At 35.7% G+C, this 19,620-nt stretch overlaps 1 protein-coding gene across 1 annotated transcript in view; it reads right to left on the bottom strand.

Annotated features, from left to right (window-relative positions):
• IQUB (IQ motif and ubiquitin domain containing) overlaps positions 1-19,620 on the bottom strand; it is a 72,327-nt gene that overhangs the window by 10,870 nt on the left and 41,837 nt on the right. Inside the window, exons 8-11 of the mRNA XM_044678293.1 lie at positions 14,649-14,819; positions 13,778-13,954; positions 11,391-11,639; positions 1,130-1,315 (exon numbers count right to left, since the gene is read on the bottom strand). Of these exons, the coding sequence (XP_044534228.1) occupies positions 1,130-1,315; positions 11,391-11,639; positions 13,778-13,954; positions 14,649-14,819 (783 nt within the window). The remainder of the gene's footprint in view (positions 1-1,129; positions 1,316-11,390; positions 11,640-13,777; positions 13,955-14,648; positions 14,820-19,620) is intronic.

Raw genomic sequence — 19,620 nt, 5'->3', positions numbered from 1 at the left:
TAATCCAGGACCTGGCACATGTTTGATAAGTGGACTGTTGACATTTAAATAATTATTTTCACTATTTAGAACCAGAAGTAGGAAAGTGCTGCCTTTTCAACTTTACAGACTTGTATTTGTACAGCTCTTATTTCTAAGTTCTATGTAGTACGTAGATGAGGTTACAAATATTGTATTAACTATTAAAAAGTGAAACATCAGAAAAGAAAAGGAAACATGGTCCAGAGCAAAGAACACCAGCTTGAGGACGTGGGTTTAAATCCATCTTACCTGACTATTTGTGTTGTCACCATCCCAGGGCCTCAGTAAAATGAAAGGACTGGACTAAATGGTTCCTTCTGTCCCTTTCGATTCTAGTTCTGGGAGGTTACAGTCCTCCACCTGCTTTTAACACCTACAAGCTCCTAGTTAATCCTTTATGACTTTGAAAGTTGTTTTTTTCCCCCTGATCATTATCTCATTCTCACATCAACCCCAAAAGACAGGCATTCTTATTGAGAAATTGCAGATAAATAGAAGTACACACGACTGCCACAGAGGAAATGAGAGGCACAGGTTGTGATGTGTATTAGTGTCCTTCCCTCCTTCTCTATTCCAGCCAAATGATCCTGCTCTCTGGTCCCCACACATGGCTCCAGCTCCCATCCCAATGAGTTTGTGCTCGTTATGTCCGGAGTCCTGAATGGACCAGCCGCCTCCTTGTCACCAAGTTACTCTCAAGAGTAACTCAAGCACTTCTGGTGTTTCTGGTGAAACTTCTGGTGAAAGCCTTCCCCAACCTCCCCACTTACTAGTGCCCTTCGTCCCCAGTGACATTGTAGTAACTACTTATTTATTTATGGTTTTTCTCTTTATGTGTATTCTATCTGTACTTATATATTTTTTCAATCTCTACTTATCTAGGAACTTGTCTACCCATTTTCATGAGAGTTCCCTGAAAGCAAACAATGGTTTCATTCTCTGTAGCCTTTATAGAGGCTTGTGGACTGACTGATTGTCTTGAAATACAGTGTCCCCAGAAGATTTGGAAAGGGTACATTTAGAAAGTAATTTTAACTTTAATAAAGTTATCAAAACAAGTGTCCCCAGTCTGCCCTTCCACTTTTCACTACACTCTAATCTTCCTTACCTCTTCAATGGTTCTCATCTTGAGATGAGCAGAGGCTTCATCTTTAGTTAGGAGAATACAGTTCCAAGGAGCCCATTCCTTTCCTTTGTCCCATCTAACAGTGACCAAGTCGTAGAGATCATCCCAGGCACTAAGGGCTGACTGGGAAGCCCAAATGTTCTCAATCAGGTACTGGAGATCTTGGAGCTAGGAATGAAAGCAAATTTGAGAATGAATGAGTATGCTTAATTCTAGTGATAAAATTGCTTTTCTAGCTTTTATGTTGTATAAAAGTTTGATTTTTTAAAAATGTTTAACATATTATTTAAATAATTAGAAGAATTGTCCTGTAGTACAATTGCCTTTTGTCCTATCTTTACAGTCTTATCGTTTGATGTTACACTCTGGCTTGTCCTTTTACCTAGGACAAGTAATTGTTTCTGCCAGAAAATTAAGATAACAATGACAACAATAATAATAACTTAAATTAACATAATTATTTATATGTTTAAGATTTATAAAGTGCTTTATAGCCTAGAAACAACACTAGGAAATCTGTACTGCAAGTATTATTATCCCCTCTTTATAGATGAAAAAGCGGAGGCTATGAGAGTCCGAGTGGCTTTGCCAAGGGTCACGTCATCCAGGCTGTGACTAAAACCCAAGTCTCAAACTCAAGCCCAGCATCTTCCCTCTATACCACTCTACAGCATGTAAGTGTATAGTTTTAACTGAAAGGTGTCCCGAATTTGCTTAGCACGTGCTATTTTTCAAAGTTCTTTCCCATTCATTATTGTATCTTTTTTTAAACCCTTATCTTCTCTCTTAAAAATCGATACTCTATATTGGTTTTAAGGCAGAGGAGAAGGGCTAACCATGGGAGTTAAGTGACTTGTCCAGGGTCCCACAGCAAACAAGTGTCTGACGATAGATTTGAACCTAAGATCCCTCATCTCCAAGCTGGGCTCCCAATCTGCTGAGCCACCTAGCTGCCTCCATTATTGTATCTTCACAGAAAACCAGAGGAAAGATACTGCTATTCCCAAACTGGAGATGAAAAAATTTAAGTAGCACAAGACTGTGATTTGCCCAGAGCTACAGGTCCCAGGGATCCCCATGTCTCCTATCACATTCTGTCTGTTGAGGAAGGGCCAGTAGGGAGGATAATCATGTGAGGCATCTGCTTTAGGTTAAGTATCTAGATTAGCTTGAAAAATCTATAGCTAATCATTGTCTACTTAGCCTTCATAAATTGCATTATATGTTGTCTTTTCTATTAATATTATTTATTTATTTCATTATTCTTTTTCTCTAACAACTTAAAATACATCATTGTATCTTTGCATTTTTAGTTTTGCAAAGCATTTTATTTTATAACTTATTTGATCTCACAAGAAATCTATGAGGCAGGTGGTATTATAATCTTCATTTTGCAGATGAAAAAACTGGGGTACAGAGAGAGGGTAAGTGATTTAGCCAGAGTCATATAGCATTCTTCCAGAATGGGGCCCAAAGTTCTATTCACTGTACCACAGGCCCCAGAGGTAGGATCATCTGGACACCACTTAGGAGGTGGGCAACTATGTGGCACAGTAGATAGAGTGATGGGCCTGGAGTCAGGAAGATTTATCTTCATGTGTTCGAATATGGCCTCAGACACTTACTAGCTGTGACCTGGGCAAGTCACTTAACCCTGTTGGTCTCAGTTTCTTCCTCTTTAAAATGAGCTGGAAAAGGAAATGGTAAATCCCTTCAGCATCTTTGCCAAGAAAACCCCAAATAGGGTCACAAAGAGTGAGACAGGACTAAAATGACTGAATAACAGCAACACACAGAAGGTACTTTCTCTTGAAAACCTGACCAAAGTTCTGTCATATCCCTAAGAACCAAAGGCTCCTTTTTTCCATTATGTCTTGTGTGCAATCATCTTTCTGGAGTCAAAGTGTGATGCAATACACCAGCGTGCCACCAGACTCTGTTCACCCTGACTTCTTCCATCAGGCACTCTGAGAAAATGTCCAGGTCACAAACACTGACCGAAATCCCTCAGCTTTCTTCTAGAGATGGTGTGCTGACACGTAGCAGATGGACTTTGTTCCTGGTGAATCACAGAACCCGAGCCTCAGGGTTGGAAGGGTCCCCAGGAATCGTCTAGAGTACCAGCCAACACCTGAATGAGAATCTTCTCCTCAAAATCCTAGCAAAGGACCATCCAACCACTACCTGGAGATCCACGATGACTCATCCAAAGGGGGATAATTTAATCACCTTTAAGTGCTTTGGGGCATCTGTCTATAGAAACAAACAGAACAGTACTGACACAGATGCCCATGTCAAACAGTCCTGGACCAGTTCCTAACAATAGTAGCTGAAGCAATTATGGTGAAAAAAAAAATATCTATAGCTATATCTATACCTATATCTATACCTATATCTATATCTATATCTATATCTATATCTATATATGTTTTATGTTGTTGTTCCCTTGTTACAAACATGTCCAATTCTACATGGTCCCATTTGGGGTTTTCTTGGCAAAGATACTGGAGTGGTTTGCCATTTCCTTTACCAGCTCATTTTATATATGAGGAAACTGAGGCAAAAAGGACTGAGTGACTTGCCCAGAGTCAAACAGGTAGTAAGTGTTAGAAGCTAGATTTGAACTCAGGAAAATGAGTCTTTTTGACTCCAGGTTTGGTGCCTATCCACTGTGCCACCTATCTGTCTCTGTTTTATATCTCACTTAAAATCAGAGGGTTGTGGAATACATATCTATTACATCTATCATGGTATACATCTTGTCAGCATATACACATGCTTTTTCATATGTTTTATATGTTTTTCAATAAAAATGTTATATTCTATGAACCTTTCAGCCAATTTGTGACTATGAAGATGTAATTTACTTGCAAATAGTATTCTCAAAAGTTCATTTGCTTGAATTTCATCTTTTCCTCAAAGACACCTTTAATACACGTGTGAATAAGTATCAAAAAGTTAGTTCTAGTGAGATAATATTCCATAACCTTCTGGCTTGGGAAAATGAGACTACTCTAATATCTCAAAGAACAAAGACAAGGCAATCAAACAACATTCAAATATCAAACACTTATTCAAGATGATTGGAAATTAATCTGTCTCTTAAAGTCCTACAATTACTATCTAAGTTTTAAGTTATTCCTTTATACATTATAAGATCTTCAAAATTCTCTAAGAAAGAAAATCTTTATTTCAAAACTACATATTGAAATTTGAAAAGAAAATTAGACAAGCATCTTCTCAGAACAGAAAGGCTTATTAATAGTAAAAATATCAACAATAAATGATCATTTGCTTTGATATGTCTCTTTCAATAACTTTATTCTTTCCTCACCATAATATGGAACACAATTCCATCTCTTATTCTTTCTCTTAATGAAAGGCTTTTATTCTTCCTGTGCTTAACTGTATTTTTAATCTCTTCTCCATTATGCTTAACTTTTTTATTTTTTATTGTCCTTAATTTTTAAAACGAGGAATTAGAACACTATCTTTCTTTTAAAATTGCTCTTTATAGCTGTAAAATTATTTTCTCAATAGGCTCTATAGAAAAAAACTATAAAGCTTTATATATAGATGTATATATGGGTTTTTTTCCTCCATGAATGACTTGGATGCCCCAGTCCATAACCTCTAATCTGGATTACCTAGATCCTACTAAACCATGCAAGAATCTAGAAAGTACAATAAAAACAATGATTGTCCATATAAAAGCTATTAACAAGGTTTTAAATTAATCTTACTCACTGACTTTTTATACTTCTCCCTTTCATTTCGCCTTTTTAATAGTTATGATGCATTGATAATTAAAATGTAAATATATTTAAAATTCTTTTTATGGTTTTTATCTGCCTGAGAATAAGCATTTTCAAACAAATTAATAAAAATAAAGTTTTATATTTCATTTCCCAAGACCTGGCAATACAAATATAGAATTCATAGACAGAATCAACTTATGATATATATAAGGAACATGGGGAGAAAATTTAAACCATTATTTATTTCAAAAATCTTTGGACAAAATAAGAGAAATCTAAGTCCTGGGTCCAAATCTTGCCTCCAACACTTACTAGCTATGTAACTCTGAGCAAGTCACTTATCCTTACTCTGCCTTCTGTTTCCACATTTGCAAAATAAGGTTAGCCAAATGATTTCTAAATTTCTTCTAGCTTATAATCTATGGTTATATGATCTCTTTTGAGATCAGTTCAAAAAAATCACAAAATTAACAAAAAAATCACTTTTTAAAACCTGTGTCCACCAGCTGCTATAATATTTCGGTAACACAATAGTTATATTAAATGCAACCTATAAACCTTGGTTATTACTAAAAACCAGGAGGCATATTACCATTGCAGTGAATATTTAATTCACTTTTTAATCTACTGTGCATTTCTAATTATTCTCAAAGTAAACATTTAGTTCATCTTCTTTCTAGTTAGTTGCATTAATCTTGTGTCAAAAAGATAGAAACTGAGTTGAATTGTTACATATACATTTTAAAAGTAAAAGTGCTCATTTTTTAGTGTCAAAATGGAAGTTGCTAAGAAGATCTGCTATGTGATGAAAAGAAATAATTTCAGAACAGAAAAAGTTTCAAGAGGTAGCCTACAAAAATGCAACCTATTAGAAATGATTACAATAATAGAGCTACTATTTCCTGAGGTTGAACCCACTATCAGGGATAATGGTGCCTTACAAATAATCCAAGTATGCTGGTCCATGATGAAATACCTCCTCTGGGCAGAAATTTTTTCCTTCGTTTCATTGTTATTTTAACTAATGGCACATTTGCAGCCGATAGGTAATAAATAAATATGATTGTTGTAAATGAATTTTACCATTATATATGAAAGTTGTCCTACACAAATTATACTTGGATGGAATAAAATAACTAGGAAACACCTTTGTCTCTAAATTGATTTTGCCTATTACAAAGCTAAAGGGCTGTGTATAATAATTTCAAAACTAATATCAAAATACTTATTCTATCCTCATTTCTGTGTTTTCCCTCATTTCTTCTGAAGCTTCAAAATAAGTATTTTGTTTCTCATTTTGTGATGGAAAAAATAATCAGATGAATTAAATCTTTTTATAATGAAAACTGTTTTCATGTCAAATATGCTAATACTCCACTGGAATACTAATGAACATTTTAACAGAGTATACCTACCAGTTAGCTACACAAGGTAACCATTTGGAATTAACTTTGTCCAACGTGCTCCATACAAAAACAAACATTGTCTGAGGGGATAAGGAAAGCTTTCGGTAGTAGGTAGGAGATCGGACCATATACCTTTAAAAGTCCTTCCAACACTAATATACTATGATCTTGGTAAACAGAGATCTCAGAACTCAGGTACATACATAATCATAAGGGAAAATGAATAGGGAGAATACAAAGAAATACAAAAAGAGTTATATGAAGTATACAAAGGAAAGAAGGCAGAACTCTAAAAGAATAGCATACATTATGGCTACACTGATATGAATAATAACAATTTTAAAGACCAGTAAAACACAGATAAAAACAATGAATGGTTTTGGTATTAACTTAATAAACTTAAGGCACATACTTTGTTTTTCCATTTTAATAAATACTGCACTACTAAAGTATAAGGTTACATTTCTACAAGTAATTCTTTTGGGCTATTTTGACTTGTAGGAGTTTATTTGTTGGAGTGTTATCTACTGTGCCAAACCAAACTTTATCAATAACAAAATACTCAATTAAAAAAGAATCTTAGTAATATTAAAATTAAAAATCCAAACCTTTCTTTAAACTTGGAAGGACTTTTACATACTTTTGACTTGTGTTTTTTTGAGGACCTCTTCCCCTAAGGTTCTTCCCTTAGATCTCTCATCATGGTGTGAAAGAAACCTTAGGTTATAGAAGGTTCTGACAGTAACACTTGGGTTTTAAAAGGTTCCACCAAGGTGTAAGACCTTCATGAAGTATCTGTGCATTACCTGAGCACAAACCTAGCTAAGTGTGAAGAGGCTCATCCCTAGAAAGGTGGCTGTCAGCTAATGAATCTTTCTTAATCACAGCAATGCATGAAAAATATTACTACAGTACAGAGAAGCTATGGTCTCTGTGGAAGGAAAAGTTGCATTAGAGAAATTATAGTTCTTTTAAAGTACTAAGTTAAGAAGTATTTTCTAGTACCTATAATTTTTTCCTATTTACAAGAATTTCCTTTCCATTAAGTGAAATTGGTTACTTTTCATTGTAATTTAAAAATCAGAGCACCTCATTTTGTCCAAGTAGTTTTGTATGCACAGACTTCAATGATGTAGTCAATGTTACATTAGGACTGGCTTCTATTAGTTAATTGCTATTATTGAGCCATCAAGTTTAAATTCCAGAAAAATCATTTCAGGACTTTTCTAATCCTCTAAGCACATATCAGTGTCAGGAATGTAAATTTTTCAAAACCTGCAGGGAAGCCATGCAAATACCAAAATTTCCAGAATTATATACATATATTTTTTATTCATTTATTTGTTTGTTTGTTTGTTTGTTTGTTTATCCTTATAAATCTGGAGGAAGAATTCTTGTAAAAGTCAAGGATCTTGTGATCCTTGAAGGTCTCCTCCTATCATGGCGTAGTGTTACACATACAGTGAAAAATGCTTATTGATGTTGCTCTCATTGGGTTCTTAGGAATAGAGACTAGAAAACTGTTAGTTTAAAAGGGAAAAAAAATTCTCCCTCTTCTGTATAAACTATGTGGTTATGACAATCTTTTTTTGATCTACAGATATGCTTATAATGTTCACTACTTTGGAAAACTGTTATTTCAATTTCAAGAATATGATCCTGAAAAGCAAATCATGTTATGTGCTCTTTAAATACAGACAATCACAGAAAGACACAATCTCAGAGCAGGAAGGGACCTGAATACCTACATCACCTCTCCCAGGAGTTTATCCTTCAACCCGTTCAGGACAGCCAAGCAGTGAGAAGACTTGCCACAGCCGAGGGTGGGACCCTCTTGGACACCCTTTGTAGTCTTCCTCAAATGCCCAAAACCCATCAAGGCTGCTTCACTGCTCACACCACTTGGATGAGATAGAAGACACCAATTTCTGGCAATATGGAGGACTTACTCTGTGGACTTACTGTAAGCCCTGCAAACCCCTGGCAATGTCATCTGACCTACTGCCATTACCTGAGGACCACTGGGCTTTACCCTGTGCCCCAAGACTTCACCCTTGGAACTTTTAAACCTGGCAACCCAGCAGCCAAACATTCTTTTCTGTATTGTTTCTTTTAGCTACAACAACTCTTTGAGCTCCGAGAATGGGGACTTTTCTTTTTTCAGGTCTTTTCTATGTGAATCCCCAGCATTTAGCAGTGTTTGACACACAGAAAGTGTATTATAGATGCTTTAATTCATTAGTTAACTTGTCTAGCCTCTGCTAATCGGGAAGCCACTACTTTGCAAAGAACCCCACTTTTCTCTGGGATATCTCTAATTGTTAAGAAGTGTTTTCCTTATATCAAATTAAATCTGCCTCTTACCAATTCCCATCCACTTCTCCTTCTGTCCTCAGGCACTAATGAGGACATTCTTCCACACAACAGCCCTTCCAATGGAGCCACAGACATTCCTTGGAAATCTTTTTTCCTTGCTAAATATCTCCAGTAAATACTCAGCCCATATGCAGGGTGTTTTCTCCTCCTTTCACTAGCCTGATCACCCTATTCTAGACACATTCTCTCTTGTTTACCTCATTCCTAAAATATGATGCTAAACCTAATCATAGCACTCCAGACATGGCAAAGTAGAATAAATCATTCACTCCTTTGCTCTGAACATGGAGCCCACTATGGTGCAGACGAGGGAAGTATTTGCTTCTTTGGCCCAGTTGACTATCTCTCACTTAACTTACCCTTCTCTCTATTTGTGAACTTGATTTTTAGAACCTACTTTAAGTGATGGATCTATCCAATAATTGTACTAAAACTCTCACTCCTATCAGGTATCCTTGGTGACTATTAGCATCTGTTGTCAAAATGTCAGACCAGAAATTAGTTGTCTAGGCTTAGAATTTTATGAGCTCATGGTCTCCTCAAGAGCTACTTTTCATCTTTATATCACCAGAACCTAATGCCATGTCTGGCATGAAGTAAATGTTTAGAATGATTTGGGCAGATAATAAAGATAAGCAGGGACTGAATCTGAAAACTTGACCTTATTAGCCCTCTCTACTAACAAACAACTGAGCTCCCGGTATCTCATGCTGAAGAGTAAATAAAACACAAAACAAGGTTTCCTGTTGTATGTTTATAGGCATAGATATTTGTAAATCTCCATCTTAGCACATAGAATAGGTCTTGTAGGAACACAATAGTTATCTTAAAGTATTTCATGCAAGATTATCATATGAAAGGAGAAAGAGAGAATCTTTTCATTCATTTATTCATTTGAAAAGCATTTAAGTGTCTCCTCTTTGCAGAGGCACTTGCTGTGTGCTTTTGTGATTCCAAGTCCAACTTCCTAATTTGGCTTAAATTGACCTTTAAACTCCTTATTTCCCAGGCCTCCCAGAGACTCACCCACCAGTTCAGCCAAGCATGGCTACTTGCTTTTCCCCCAATCAACACTGCATCTCCAGGCTCCAGGCCTTTACCCAGGTTGTCCCACAGGCCCAGAATATACTTCCTCCTTATCTCTGCTTATGAGAATAATTACTTTCCTTTACTGCTTTCTTCCACCTTATATTATGTTGTGTTTCTCTGTTTTTAAATGTTGTAGTCCCCAAATGAAAAGAAGTTACTTGAAGGCAGATTCTGATTTTTGTTTTGTCTTTGTACCCCAAGGGCCTCGCACAGTCCCTCTGTACAGAGTAGACACTTAATATAAATGTTTTTCAAATGAATAAATGAACAGATTCTCTCTCTCCTTTCATATGATAATCCTGTATTAATTATTTGAAGATAACTATAGCATTCCTGCTAGATCTTCTGATCTTTGTACTAAGACTGAGATTTACAAATACTCATTCATGTAAATACAGATCAGGAAATCTCATCTTGTGTTTTATTTACTTTTCAACATGTGATCCAGCGAGCTCAGTTATTTGTTAATGTAGAGTGCTAATAAGGTATGGTTTTCAGTTTCCATCCTCTTTTACCTTTATTCTCTGACCAAGTCAATCCAAACATTTATTTCATGCCAGGCATAGTATTAGGTCCTGGTGATATAAAGATGAAAAACAGCTCTTGAAGAGATCATAATCTAATGAAATGACTAGAGGCCTAATACTTGATTTGACATTTCAACAACATATGCTAATTGTATTTAAACATAAAGGAAATAGGAAGCCTAGAGACATGGTCCAACCTCAGTGGACATACCTGGGAGCAACATGTAGAAATTACAAAGGGACAAATTTAAATTTGATTTAAGGGAAAAACTTCCAAAAATGAGAGCCATCTAACAATGGAATGGGACACCTGAGGAGGAAGTTGATTCTCTCTCTTTGGAGGCTTGATGACCCCCAGCCAAATTGTGGAAGCTGCTCCCTGTTTTTTTCAGGCATAGGTTGGACTAGATGACTGCTGAGGTTCCTTGAAATTGTGAAATTCTGTGATTCTTTAGCCATACTTTGCTGCCACTCTAAGTCTACACAATGAGATGAATCAATCATTTGCCAATGGCCCTCGCTTGATCAAAAGCTAATTCATGAGAAATAATTGAATGCATCTAGAATAAGATGTAATGTCTTTCCTGCAGTAATTAATTACTACAGTATATTTTGAATTAAGTAGTTTACTTTCAAAAAGCAAACTCTACTTGATGTTAGTGGGGATTTGAAAATCAGCCTTTTGCATGAATTGCCATCATTTTACAAAGCAAAGCGGCCTTCCTTCTTGAAGGTTAACTTTCTGGGTTAGATATAACTGGTTCCCAAAACATAGGAAGAAGGTAATGAAAGTCAGTCTATGTAATGCAAAGGTATAAAACAAAGATCACCACATCACGTAGAGGAAATCATGTCTACTCTTTTGTCTTAAGAATGGAATCCAAAAAATGTGGTTCGACCATTTTGTACATTTCTCTAGCACTATGCATAAGACCAATCATCTTGGTGAAGAAACAATATGGGTTCTCACTCCTTAGTGTTCTGGATCTGAGTGTATATTGTGCCATTTCCAAATGTTGTGTAGGGAACCAGAGAGAGACAATCTTCTTTACAATTGGTCACTGGTAATAGAGGATAAAGATCATACCTGCATCAGGTAAGCAATCTTAGAGTCATCTTCATAATCAGCCTCTGCCTGATAGAGCTGTTTGAGCAAAAGCTTATATTTCAAAAATGCTTCACGCTGTCGGGCTTCATTGTCGAGTCTACAGCACTGGCGACATCTGCTAACATGGTAGGAAGTAGATGAAATGGCAAATTCTGTGGATGGCAAATACATCTCACAACCACGACAGAAGTAAATACTTTTATAAAACTTTGATGGATCTTGCGGAACCTAAGTAGTAAAAATGGAAGATTTCAATCTTATGTCAAACCATGAGCTCTGATCATTTAAAAATCAGAAGAGGCCATTAATGATCAATATCTGTGCTGATAGTTTATATTAAAATGGTGTTTAACAATATTTGTAACTAGGAATTTTTTTTAATTTAAAACTATATATTAAAGCATTATGTCTCAAGGAAAACTTACTGATTCTCCATAAAACCCTGCGGCAACTGACAATAACTCTATAAATGATACGTGCAAAGAATTTGGATCTAGAAGAAAGGATGAGAAAATTTTCCCATTCTGTGCTTAGGAAATTATTAGGTTAAAGTTATCCCGAAAATAAGGTAATGACATTTAATACTCTAAATATTTTTTTTTAACCCTTGTACTTCGGTGTATTGCCTCATAGGTGGAAGACTGGTAAGGGTGGGCAATAGGGGTCAAGTGACTTGCCCAGGGTCACACAGCTGGGAAGTGGCTGAGGCCGGGTTTGAACCTAGGACCTCCTGTCTCTAGGCCTGACTCTCACTCCACTGAGCTACCCAGCTGCCCTCTAAATATTTTTTGAATAGGATATGTAATAAACATCTTTTGTTCAAATAGAAATTCCATTCTACCCAAATTTAAAAGGCTCATGGGATGAAGTTATCTTTCCTATATTTGATAAGGGGAGTGAAAAGATGCAAAATGGTCAGACTATTCCTGACTTGAACATGAGAAGGGGCAGTGAAGACATCAGAGGAGACATGAAGGCTCCTTTAAGTTCTACATTGGTGATCCTATGGATGACCAAAAAGGAAGTGGACTAGTCGTGATAAGAATGAGCTCCTGGAGACTGACAGAGTGCTTCACTTAAGATATTAAAAGAATGAAAAAAAGACCTTCAAGGGGCTAGGGACCTGCATCCCTTGACAAAATAGCAACATTGATAAAGTCATGTGTCTATCTAACAATCTTACCTTAATTCACAAGAAAGAGTCTTGTAATAAATTACTTATTTATTTAGCATCCTTAAGATGCTCCACAGCATATAAAAGATTTACCTCCTCACATACTAAAATTTGAAAAAAATGTATTAATTTCTCAGGAACATCACACTAGGATCATAGCTATTTCTCATTGTTTTTAATTGTTACTCTCTTCTTTCTAATTTGATGCCTCTGTCCTGCTACATGCTGATAAACTAGATAAACAAATTTGTTAATAAATGCAGATTAGGGAAGGGCAAATAGGCTCTCAATGAAAGCCTCTGGGATAAGCCTATAGAATACAAGCTCACAGGATTTAGCTTTATAATAGCTATTCTAGGGCTTTAGAGGCCTTTTAAACTTATTTCTTGGCTATTCTCTGGAGTAATGATGTCCAACTCAAATGGAATTGGATCCCCCTTTGTGGCATATTGACTTAGAAAAACACACATGAATATCCATGTAGTATTAAAAGGGGCAAGTAGGTGGTCCATTGGTCAGAGTACCAGGCCTAAAGTAAGGAAGACCTGAGTTCAAATAGTTTCATACATTTACTAGCTGTGTGACACTAGAAAAGTCACTTTAAAATATATAAAATGAGTCAGAGAAGGAAATGGCAAGCCACTCCTGTATCTTTGCCAAGAAAACCACAAATAGGATCACAAGGAGTTAGACATGATTAGTCACCAACAGCAACAACAACAAAAAACAATTGTCAAACTGTATTTTTATTTACTTTGTTAAACATTTCTGCAGTCCCAAATACATTTTAATCCTGTTTAGGCTGCACTGGGAATTTTCCAGGCAGGCCACAAGTTTGATATCTCTCCTCTAGAAAGATGAAGTTGCCCTGACTCACTGGAGTGCTCACTGCTCACTTTCACACTAGTATAGTCCTATTCTAGGGGGCCAATAGTGCTTCTGGTAGAATCTGGTTAAAAAAAAAAAAAAGCATCAATGAAAAACTCTAACCTTTCTCCCTCCCAACCTTGAGCAAAGTGGTTGGTTACTGATGTACTAAAAGGCCTGCCAACTAAGTAGGCTTCACTGTTAAATGTAACTCTTCAGCATAGTATTCCAACAAGCCTATAGTATTTTTAATTTTTTTCATATAATTTTTGATTATAGCTTAAAACTTAGAAAAAGATAATACAAGAAAAAAGTAGAAAAATACCTTAAGGTATCTGGCAACTTCAGGATTAAACAAGGGTGTTTTAATGTACTGAAGAAATAATGTAGCTATTCTTTTTCTGAGTCCTTCAAGATTACAGCTTTTAACTCCTCTCATCATAAGATCAACTTCTCGGTCAATTAATTCTAATATGTCCTGGGTCAGTTTACATTCATGCTCCTGTACAAGACAAAAAGATCTTTGATATGTTTTATTCAGATCATTTCATTATTAATCCATTTCCTTATCTACCATGCATGTGAGAGTGTTTGAATAAGAAAATACCAAGAAAGAATAGAAAATCATTTTAAAAGGAACAGGTAATCAGGATAGATATGGTAATGCAAAAGATAGCAGCAATTCAAATGAGCAGAGCAGAAAAAAAAAAAGAAAGAAAAGGCCATCAAACAAAGAACAATTTGGAAATTTAGGGATATATGATTTGGTCAAACAATGGAAGGATCTCAATATGACCGAGACACATACACACTTCACTCTAGTTGGGCTGGTTCCCATATATTCTTCTATCATGCCTTGTTCTGTAGGAATGAGCTCTATATGTTTTGCTTATATTGTTTCTCTTTCCACTTCTGAATGAAGTATTTGGTATTATGTCATACTCTGAATTAAATACAAATATTTTGTGGAAGAAAAAGATGCAGTTTAAGTCTCCATGGATGCTAATTATATAACCACAAAACCATCACTGTTGAATTTAAGTAAGAAAAGCTGGATTCATTCATAAAAAATAAGATTTCATTCATATAATTTATCTATTAATCACATTAATAATTATTTGTCTTAAGATATTTTGGTGTTACGTTTAGATTCAGTCAATATAGTCCTTCTACCCCAAAATCAAAGAGAAAAGTACCTTTACGGTGTGTTTCAGTGTTAACAGCACATCTAGTCTCTCATCTTCACAGATGTTTTTAATTATAATGCAATTATAAATATCTTGTAGTTCTCTGGCTCTGATAGTATATTGTGTATCCATATAGGTTTCATTCTTATCAAATGATACCCACTTCTTTGGAGCTGAACACTTCAAAAAATAAATTTGTTTATGTTACTAGTAATTAATGACAGAAGATACCCATTCTGGAGCTACCAATCAAAAGACTACCTAAAAATCATGTTAACATGAACACAATCATTAATAAGAACATCAATGATATTTAAGAGGATAAATTACAGATCTGTAAGAATACAGAAATACAGAACAGCGTCAATAAGTACAACAATTAGTCATAAGACAAAGATGATTTTTAATATTTTAATTTGTTTTCATGAGTAGTTATAGTAAATGGTATGATGAATCAAAAAGGAATTATATGGAGTAGCCCATGTACCAAAGTGAAGAAACTATGCTTTCACATGTTTAAAAACTATCAAGTATGATTATAGTGTGTGATCAATATGGTTCCTTGTGATAATGAGATTAAACCTACCCTGCAAATTTTTAGATTTAATCACTAAAGGTGTAAATACCACCACTTAATTCTCAAGTGGGGAGGTCTGTAACCCACCCATGCAAGAGTGGATGATGAATCAGAATTGACTAACTGCCCCCTGGGCAGTCCTAAGCAAAGCATTTGTTGAGATTGGACACTTAAACTAAAAGGAAGGCACAGGAAGTGACTCAAAAGAAATACCTTTAAAAGGGAGTGACAACTTCCTGTGAGTTAGTTCTTGTTCGCTTCTTGGAGCTAGAGCTCAAGTTGGAAATGCTGCTTGCTGGACCTGAGATCTGAGACCTTGGTGAGACTATTCTTAAATCTCTACCTTTGAACTATCATGTGGTGAGTGTAAAGACTGACTCTTCCTGGATTTCTCTGAAGAAACTTTCCTTTCAAGAAAGGTTTCATGACTGAAGCTTTTGCTTCATTCGTCCCTTGGCCTTTGGCCCTTGATTCAAGGCTGAGCCTTCTCTGGCTCTGCCTTAGCCCTGCTTAGGTTGGGCCAAGGGCCAGAGCAAATTACTTAGTGTATTAGATTAGCTATCTTGCTCTGTCCTCTCTCTGATTTTCTTACTTTCACTCTCTCTTCTCGTTTGTAAATAAACTACCATAAAAGTCATTTTGACTTGAGGGTTTTTCACTAGGAATTGAATCAATTCCTTGGCAACTGTTATATTGAAACTCTGGGAGCAGAGAGTCTCACTGTTGATTGACAGGTAAAGACCGATGGACATCAGAATGTTCCCAGAGGCCATGAGGACAGGGGAGAAAGCGGTTGGCAAGGGGGGTATAAATACCCTGGCAGCCCTGGTTTTGGGGTCCTTTCATTTCCCTTGGACCTGAGATCTGTAGACCCTGGTCTATTGGGATTTGTGACTTGCTTGGCTCAACCTTGCAAGAACTCTGTCTTGTACCTCATTAACATTGCCAACCTGTATCCAGACCATGAATCCTCTTATTCGACTGTCCCCTAGATATTTAGGAATTCAAACCATCTTTAGATATCTAGGTATCCCAGGGCTCGGGAGGGATCCGGGAAGTGGGCAGGAGAAGAAGAGGAGGGTGGAAAGGGGTGGGTCCTGAAGGCTGTAAAGGCATAACATCTGGCAAGAAGAAGAAGCTGAAAGACATCAAACAACAGCTTGCTTGCTCTGGTTTGGCTGTGGCCAGGCTAAGGCAGAGGAGCTAAAAACAAGGCAGAATCACTTACCTGCCTACAGCTCTGAGGGATTACTATTATCAAAATTAGTTTAGGGTTTCCCAATTCCTCTTCCCATTTCCTAATATTCCTTCTTTGCTAAAAATATAGATAAAGCTATTCAAGTACCTTCCTGGAGTGGTTGTTTCATCACTTCTCTGGGAAGGGAGCAACGCAGTCAGATAAACATGTCCAAGGCTAATAGAGCCCAATAACCATCATTAATCAACCCCAGGTGGGACCTGACAGAGATATTCATCCATTGACCTGAAGGATCCTGCCAGGGCACTGTTATAAAGGAGGGAGGTGTTACAACATCTAGCTAGGTGGCAAGACTCAGGTGATCTTGCTCTAGCCACATATCTGAACTACCACTGCTGTCGTCCAACTAACAGTGGTAGTATCCAGTTTACCTTCTATCTCTGCCCATTTATTTATAACACAACCAAAACTTAATATTCAGTCAACCAAACCCATTTCCTCTTTTACATCCTTCACCCCCTAGATGTCCAATATTGACAGACATTGTCATAGACATTGACATTCAGCTCATCAACTACTGGACTTCTGCCCCAAAATGAGTATTATCCTTTTAAACACTGCAGTGAATTATTGCATCTTATGAAATGAACCCAGCAGAGAAAATAGCTCAGGAAATCTTGATAAACGTAAAGAAACATATTGAGGCACGGATAAGAGCTCATACAATTTTGAAATTTTCATAGATTAAGAACATGAAATAATATGGACTACAAATTTTGGAAAATATGGTAACAACAGTGTGAACATTTCTTCCAAGGAACCAGTGTGAAACAAACAAATACTACATTGTCAGTCTTAACATAAAGTCTAGAAATTTTAGACTTACAAAATCAACCCTATTTTAATGGCAACTAAGATAGTAGATCCAGAATTTGTCAGAACATAAAAGGTATATCTTTTTTTTTAAATAACATTATTTCCCCCTATATACATGTAAAAACAACTTTTAATGTTAATTTTTTAAATTTTTGAGTTCTGATTCTCTCCATTTCTATGCTCCCTTCTTTCCTCCCTTCCACTCTTTCCAACTCTCTGAGATGGTAAACTATCAAAGATATATAGTTTTACATGTACAAACATGTAAAGCATTTTTCTATATTAGTCATTTCTGGAAAAGATCTTTAAAAAGTGAAATAGACTATGTTTTCAGCTATATTCAGAATCTTTCAGTTCTTTCTATGAAAGCAGAGAGCATTTTGTTTTATTTTTTAAACCTTTACCTTCTGGCAATTGGGGTTAAGTGACCTCCTATCTCCAAATTTGGCTCTCTACTTTTGATCATAAATTCTTCCCTTCCATTACTTCAAGAGACATTGTTTTCTTAAAATTTTTCATAGTTGTACATACTATGGATCAGTAGGTTTCTGTAGGACCTTTGTTCATTCTATCATTACTTCAATTCTAGGTTCTGCAGCTTTGGACTCAAAACACTAAAAGGAGAAATCTCAAAATGGTATTTAGTCTTGAAGTCACTGGCCTAAGGCTCCTAATCCTGGGCCACAGCTACAAACTATTATAGCTCAATCTGGAGACACCTAGGCTATCAAGCCAGGAACTACAGAGAGAGGACAAAAAATGATTCCTCTCCAGACTCTTGTACTTTCTATTGACTTTCTGCATGTGCATTCATGCATGTGCTTGGGGTTGGAAGGTGGAGACATAGAGATGAACAGATGAACTGAAAAAGTTAAGGACTGAAAATATATCAGTGCAAAATAAACCTGAAATTGCTTATTTATAGATAGAAAAACAGCATATAATATATATTATACTACTTTGATCCTGAAATGTCGGCATATATGTATATCTGTGTGGATGATATGATACATAAACACATACATATAACACATATGTATATGGGCATCTCCTCCTCTTGACCGTTGCATTTTATACAAAGTTTCTCATCCCATGTGATCATTGCCTATTTTCTCCCCATAGACTCTTCACAGAGGATCTACCTAAAGTGTTAACAGGCTAATTTCTTCTTAGGTATAATTTATCTGAAACTAGTTTATGTGAGTTCAAGAGACTGATTCATGAAATTACTTGATAATTGTTTTGAAGCTGAATGTGTTTGTAGGCTGACTAGAGTCTATTTTTAATAGCTTTGGCCTTAGTGATATCATGCTTTGTTTTTTATATTGCTTTGCCAATCTTGAATTCATTACCCTGTTAAATTTAAATAGGAATGACAGCTAGAACAAATGGGTGGGTGTTTAGAATAGCTAAATGGAGACAGATATAAAGTATATTACTAAAACAAACAATTGTTTCAAAAATACATTTGTGATTTTCCATTCATTTCTTTTGAGAAGCATCAGGTTGAATAATTTTACATTTGAGAATTACAAAGTATATCTTTTTTAGATAATACTTTACTTTTTTTAGTAATTATGGCATTATCTTCCATCTTTTTAGTATAGGTAATTAACAATCTTAAGTGATGAGTGAAAGGCCAAACTAAAAGTAGATTCATAGCTAGAAATGAAGTTATAAAATTCCATATTCTCAAGACTGGTCTCAAAAGAAATATCATACTTCAGAAACCATAGCTAATATGGATTATTAAAAACAAATCTAAAATTAAAATAATTTATTTTAAAACTGACAGAATTAATTTGAAAGCTATTAAGCACTTTGAAGTGGAATAGAAATAGCCTGATTATAAAATAGTATAACATTTAGGACTCATGAATTAGAAATTAGAAAATGTTGTTCTAAATGAACACAGCCTTCTTTATTGCTGATCTCATACAGAGCTATCGAAGTTTAATTTTTGCTTTAAAGTACTTTTAAAGCATTATAATGGTTATATAATTTTAAGCCAGGTTTTTAATTCCCAAAGTTTTATGTTGTCTCAAAATGCTTTTCCTCTGCATAACTTACTCTAAGAGAAGGCATGATTCCTTCTCCCTTCACTAGTATCTTGATGCGCTGGTCAGCAATTTGTTCAAATAATGAAATAATTTCTTAAAATTATAATCATAAATTAAATTATAGTTCACTTGAAATAATCCAGTTATAAATATCCCTTTTTTCAGAAATTCCTCTTTCAGATAATCAAATATCCAAAGTATTATAAAAGGTCCTTATTTCTTTGCCCTTCCTACCAAACAAGGTGATATTCTGCAATTTTGACAGTGCTC

The sequence above is a fragment of the Gracilinanus agilis genome, chromosome 5 (assembly GCF_016433145.1).
Source record: "Gracilinanus agilis isolate LMUSP501 chromosome 5, AgileGrace, whole genome shotgun sequence".
NCBI lineage: Eukaryota > Metazoa > Chordata > Mammalia > Didelphimorphia > Didelphidae > Gracilinanus > Gracilinanus agilis.
The sequence above is the reverse complement of the archived record's forward strand: the minus strand, read 5'-3'. Positions and strand labels throughout refer to the sequence as shown.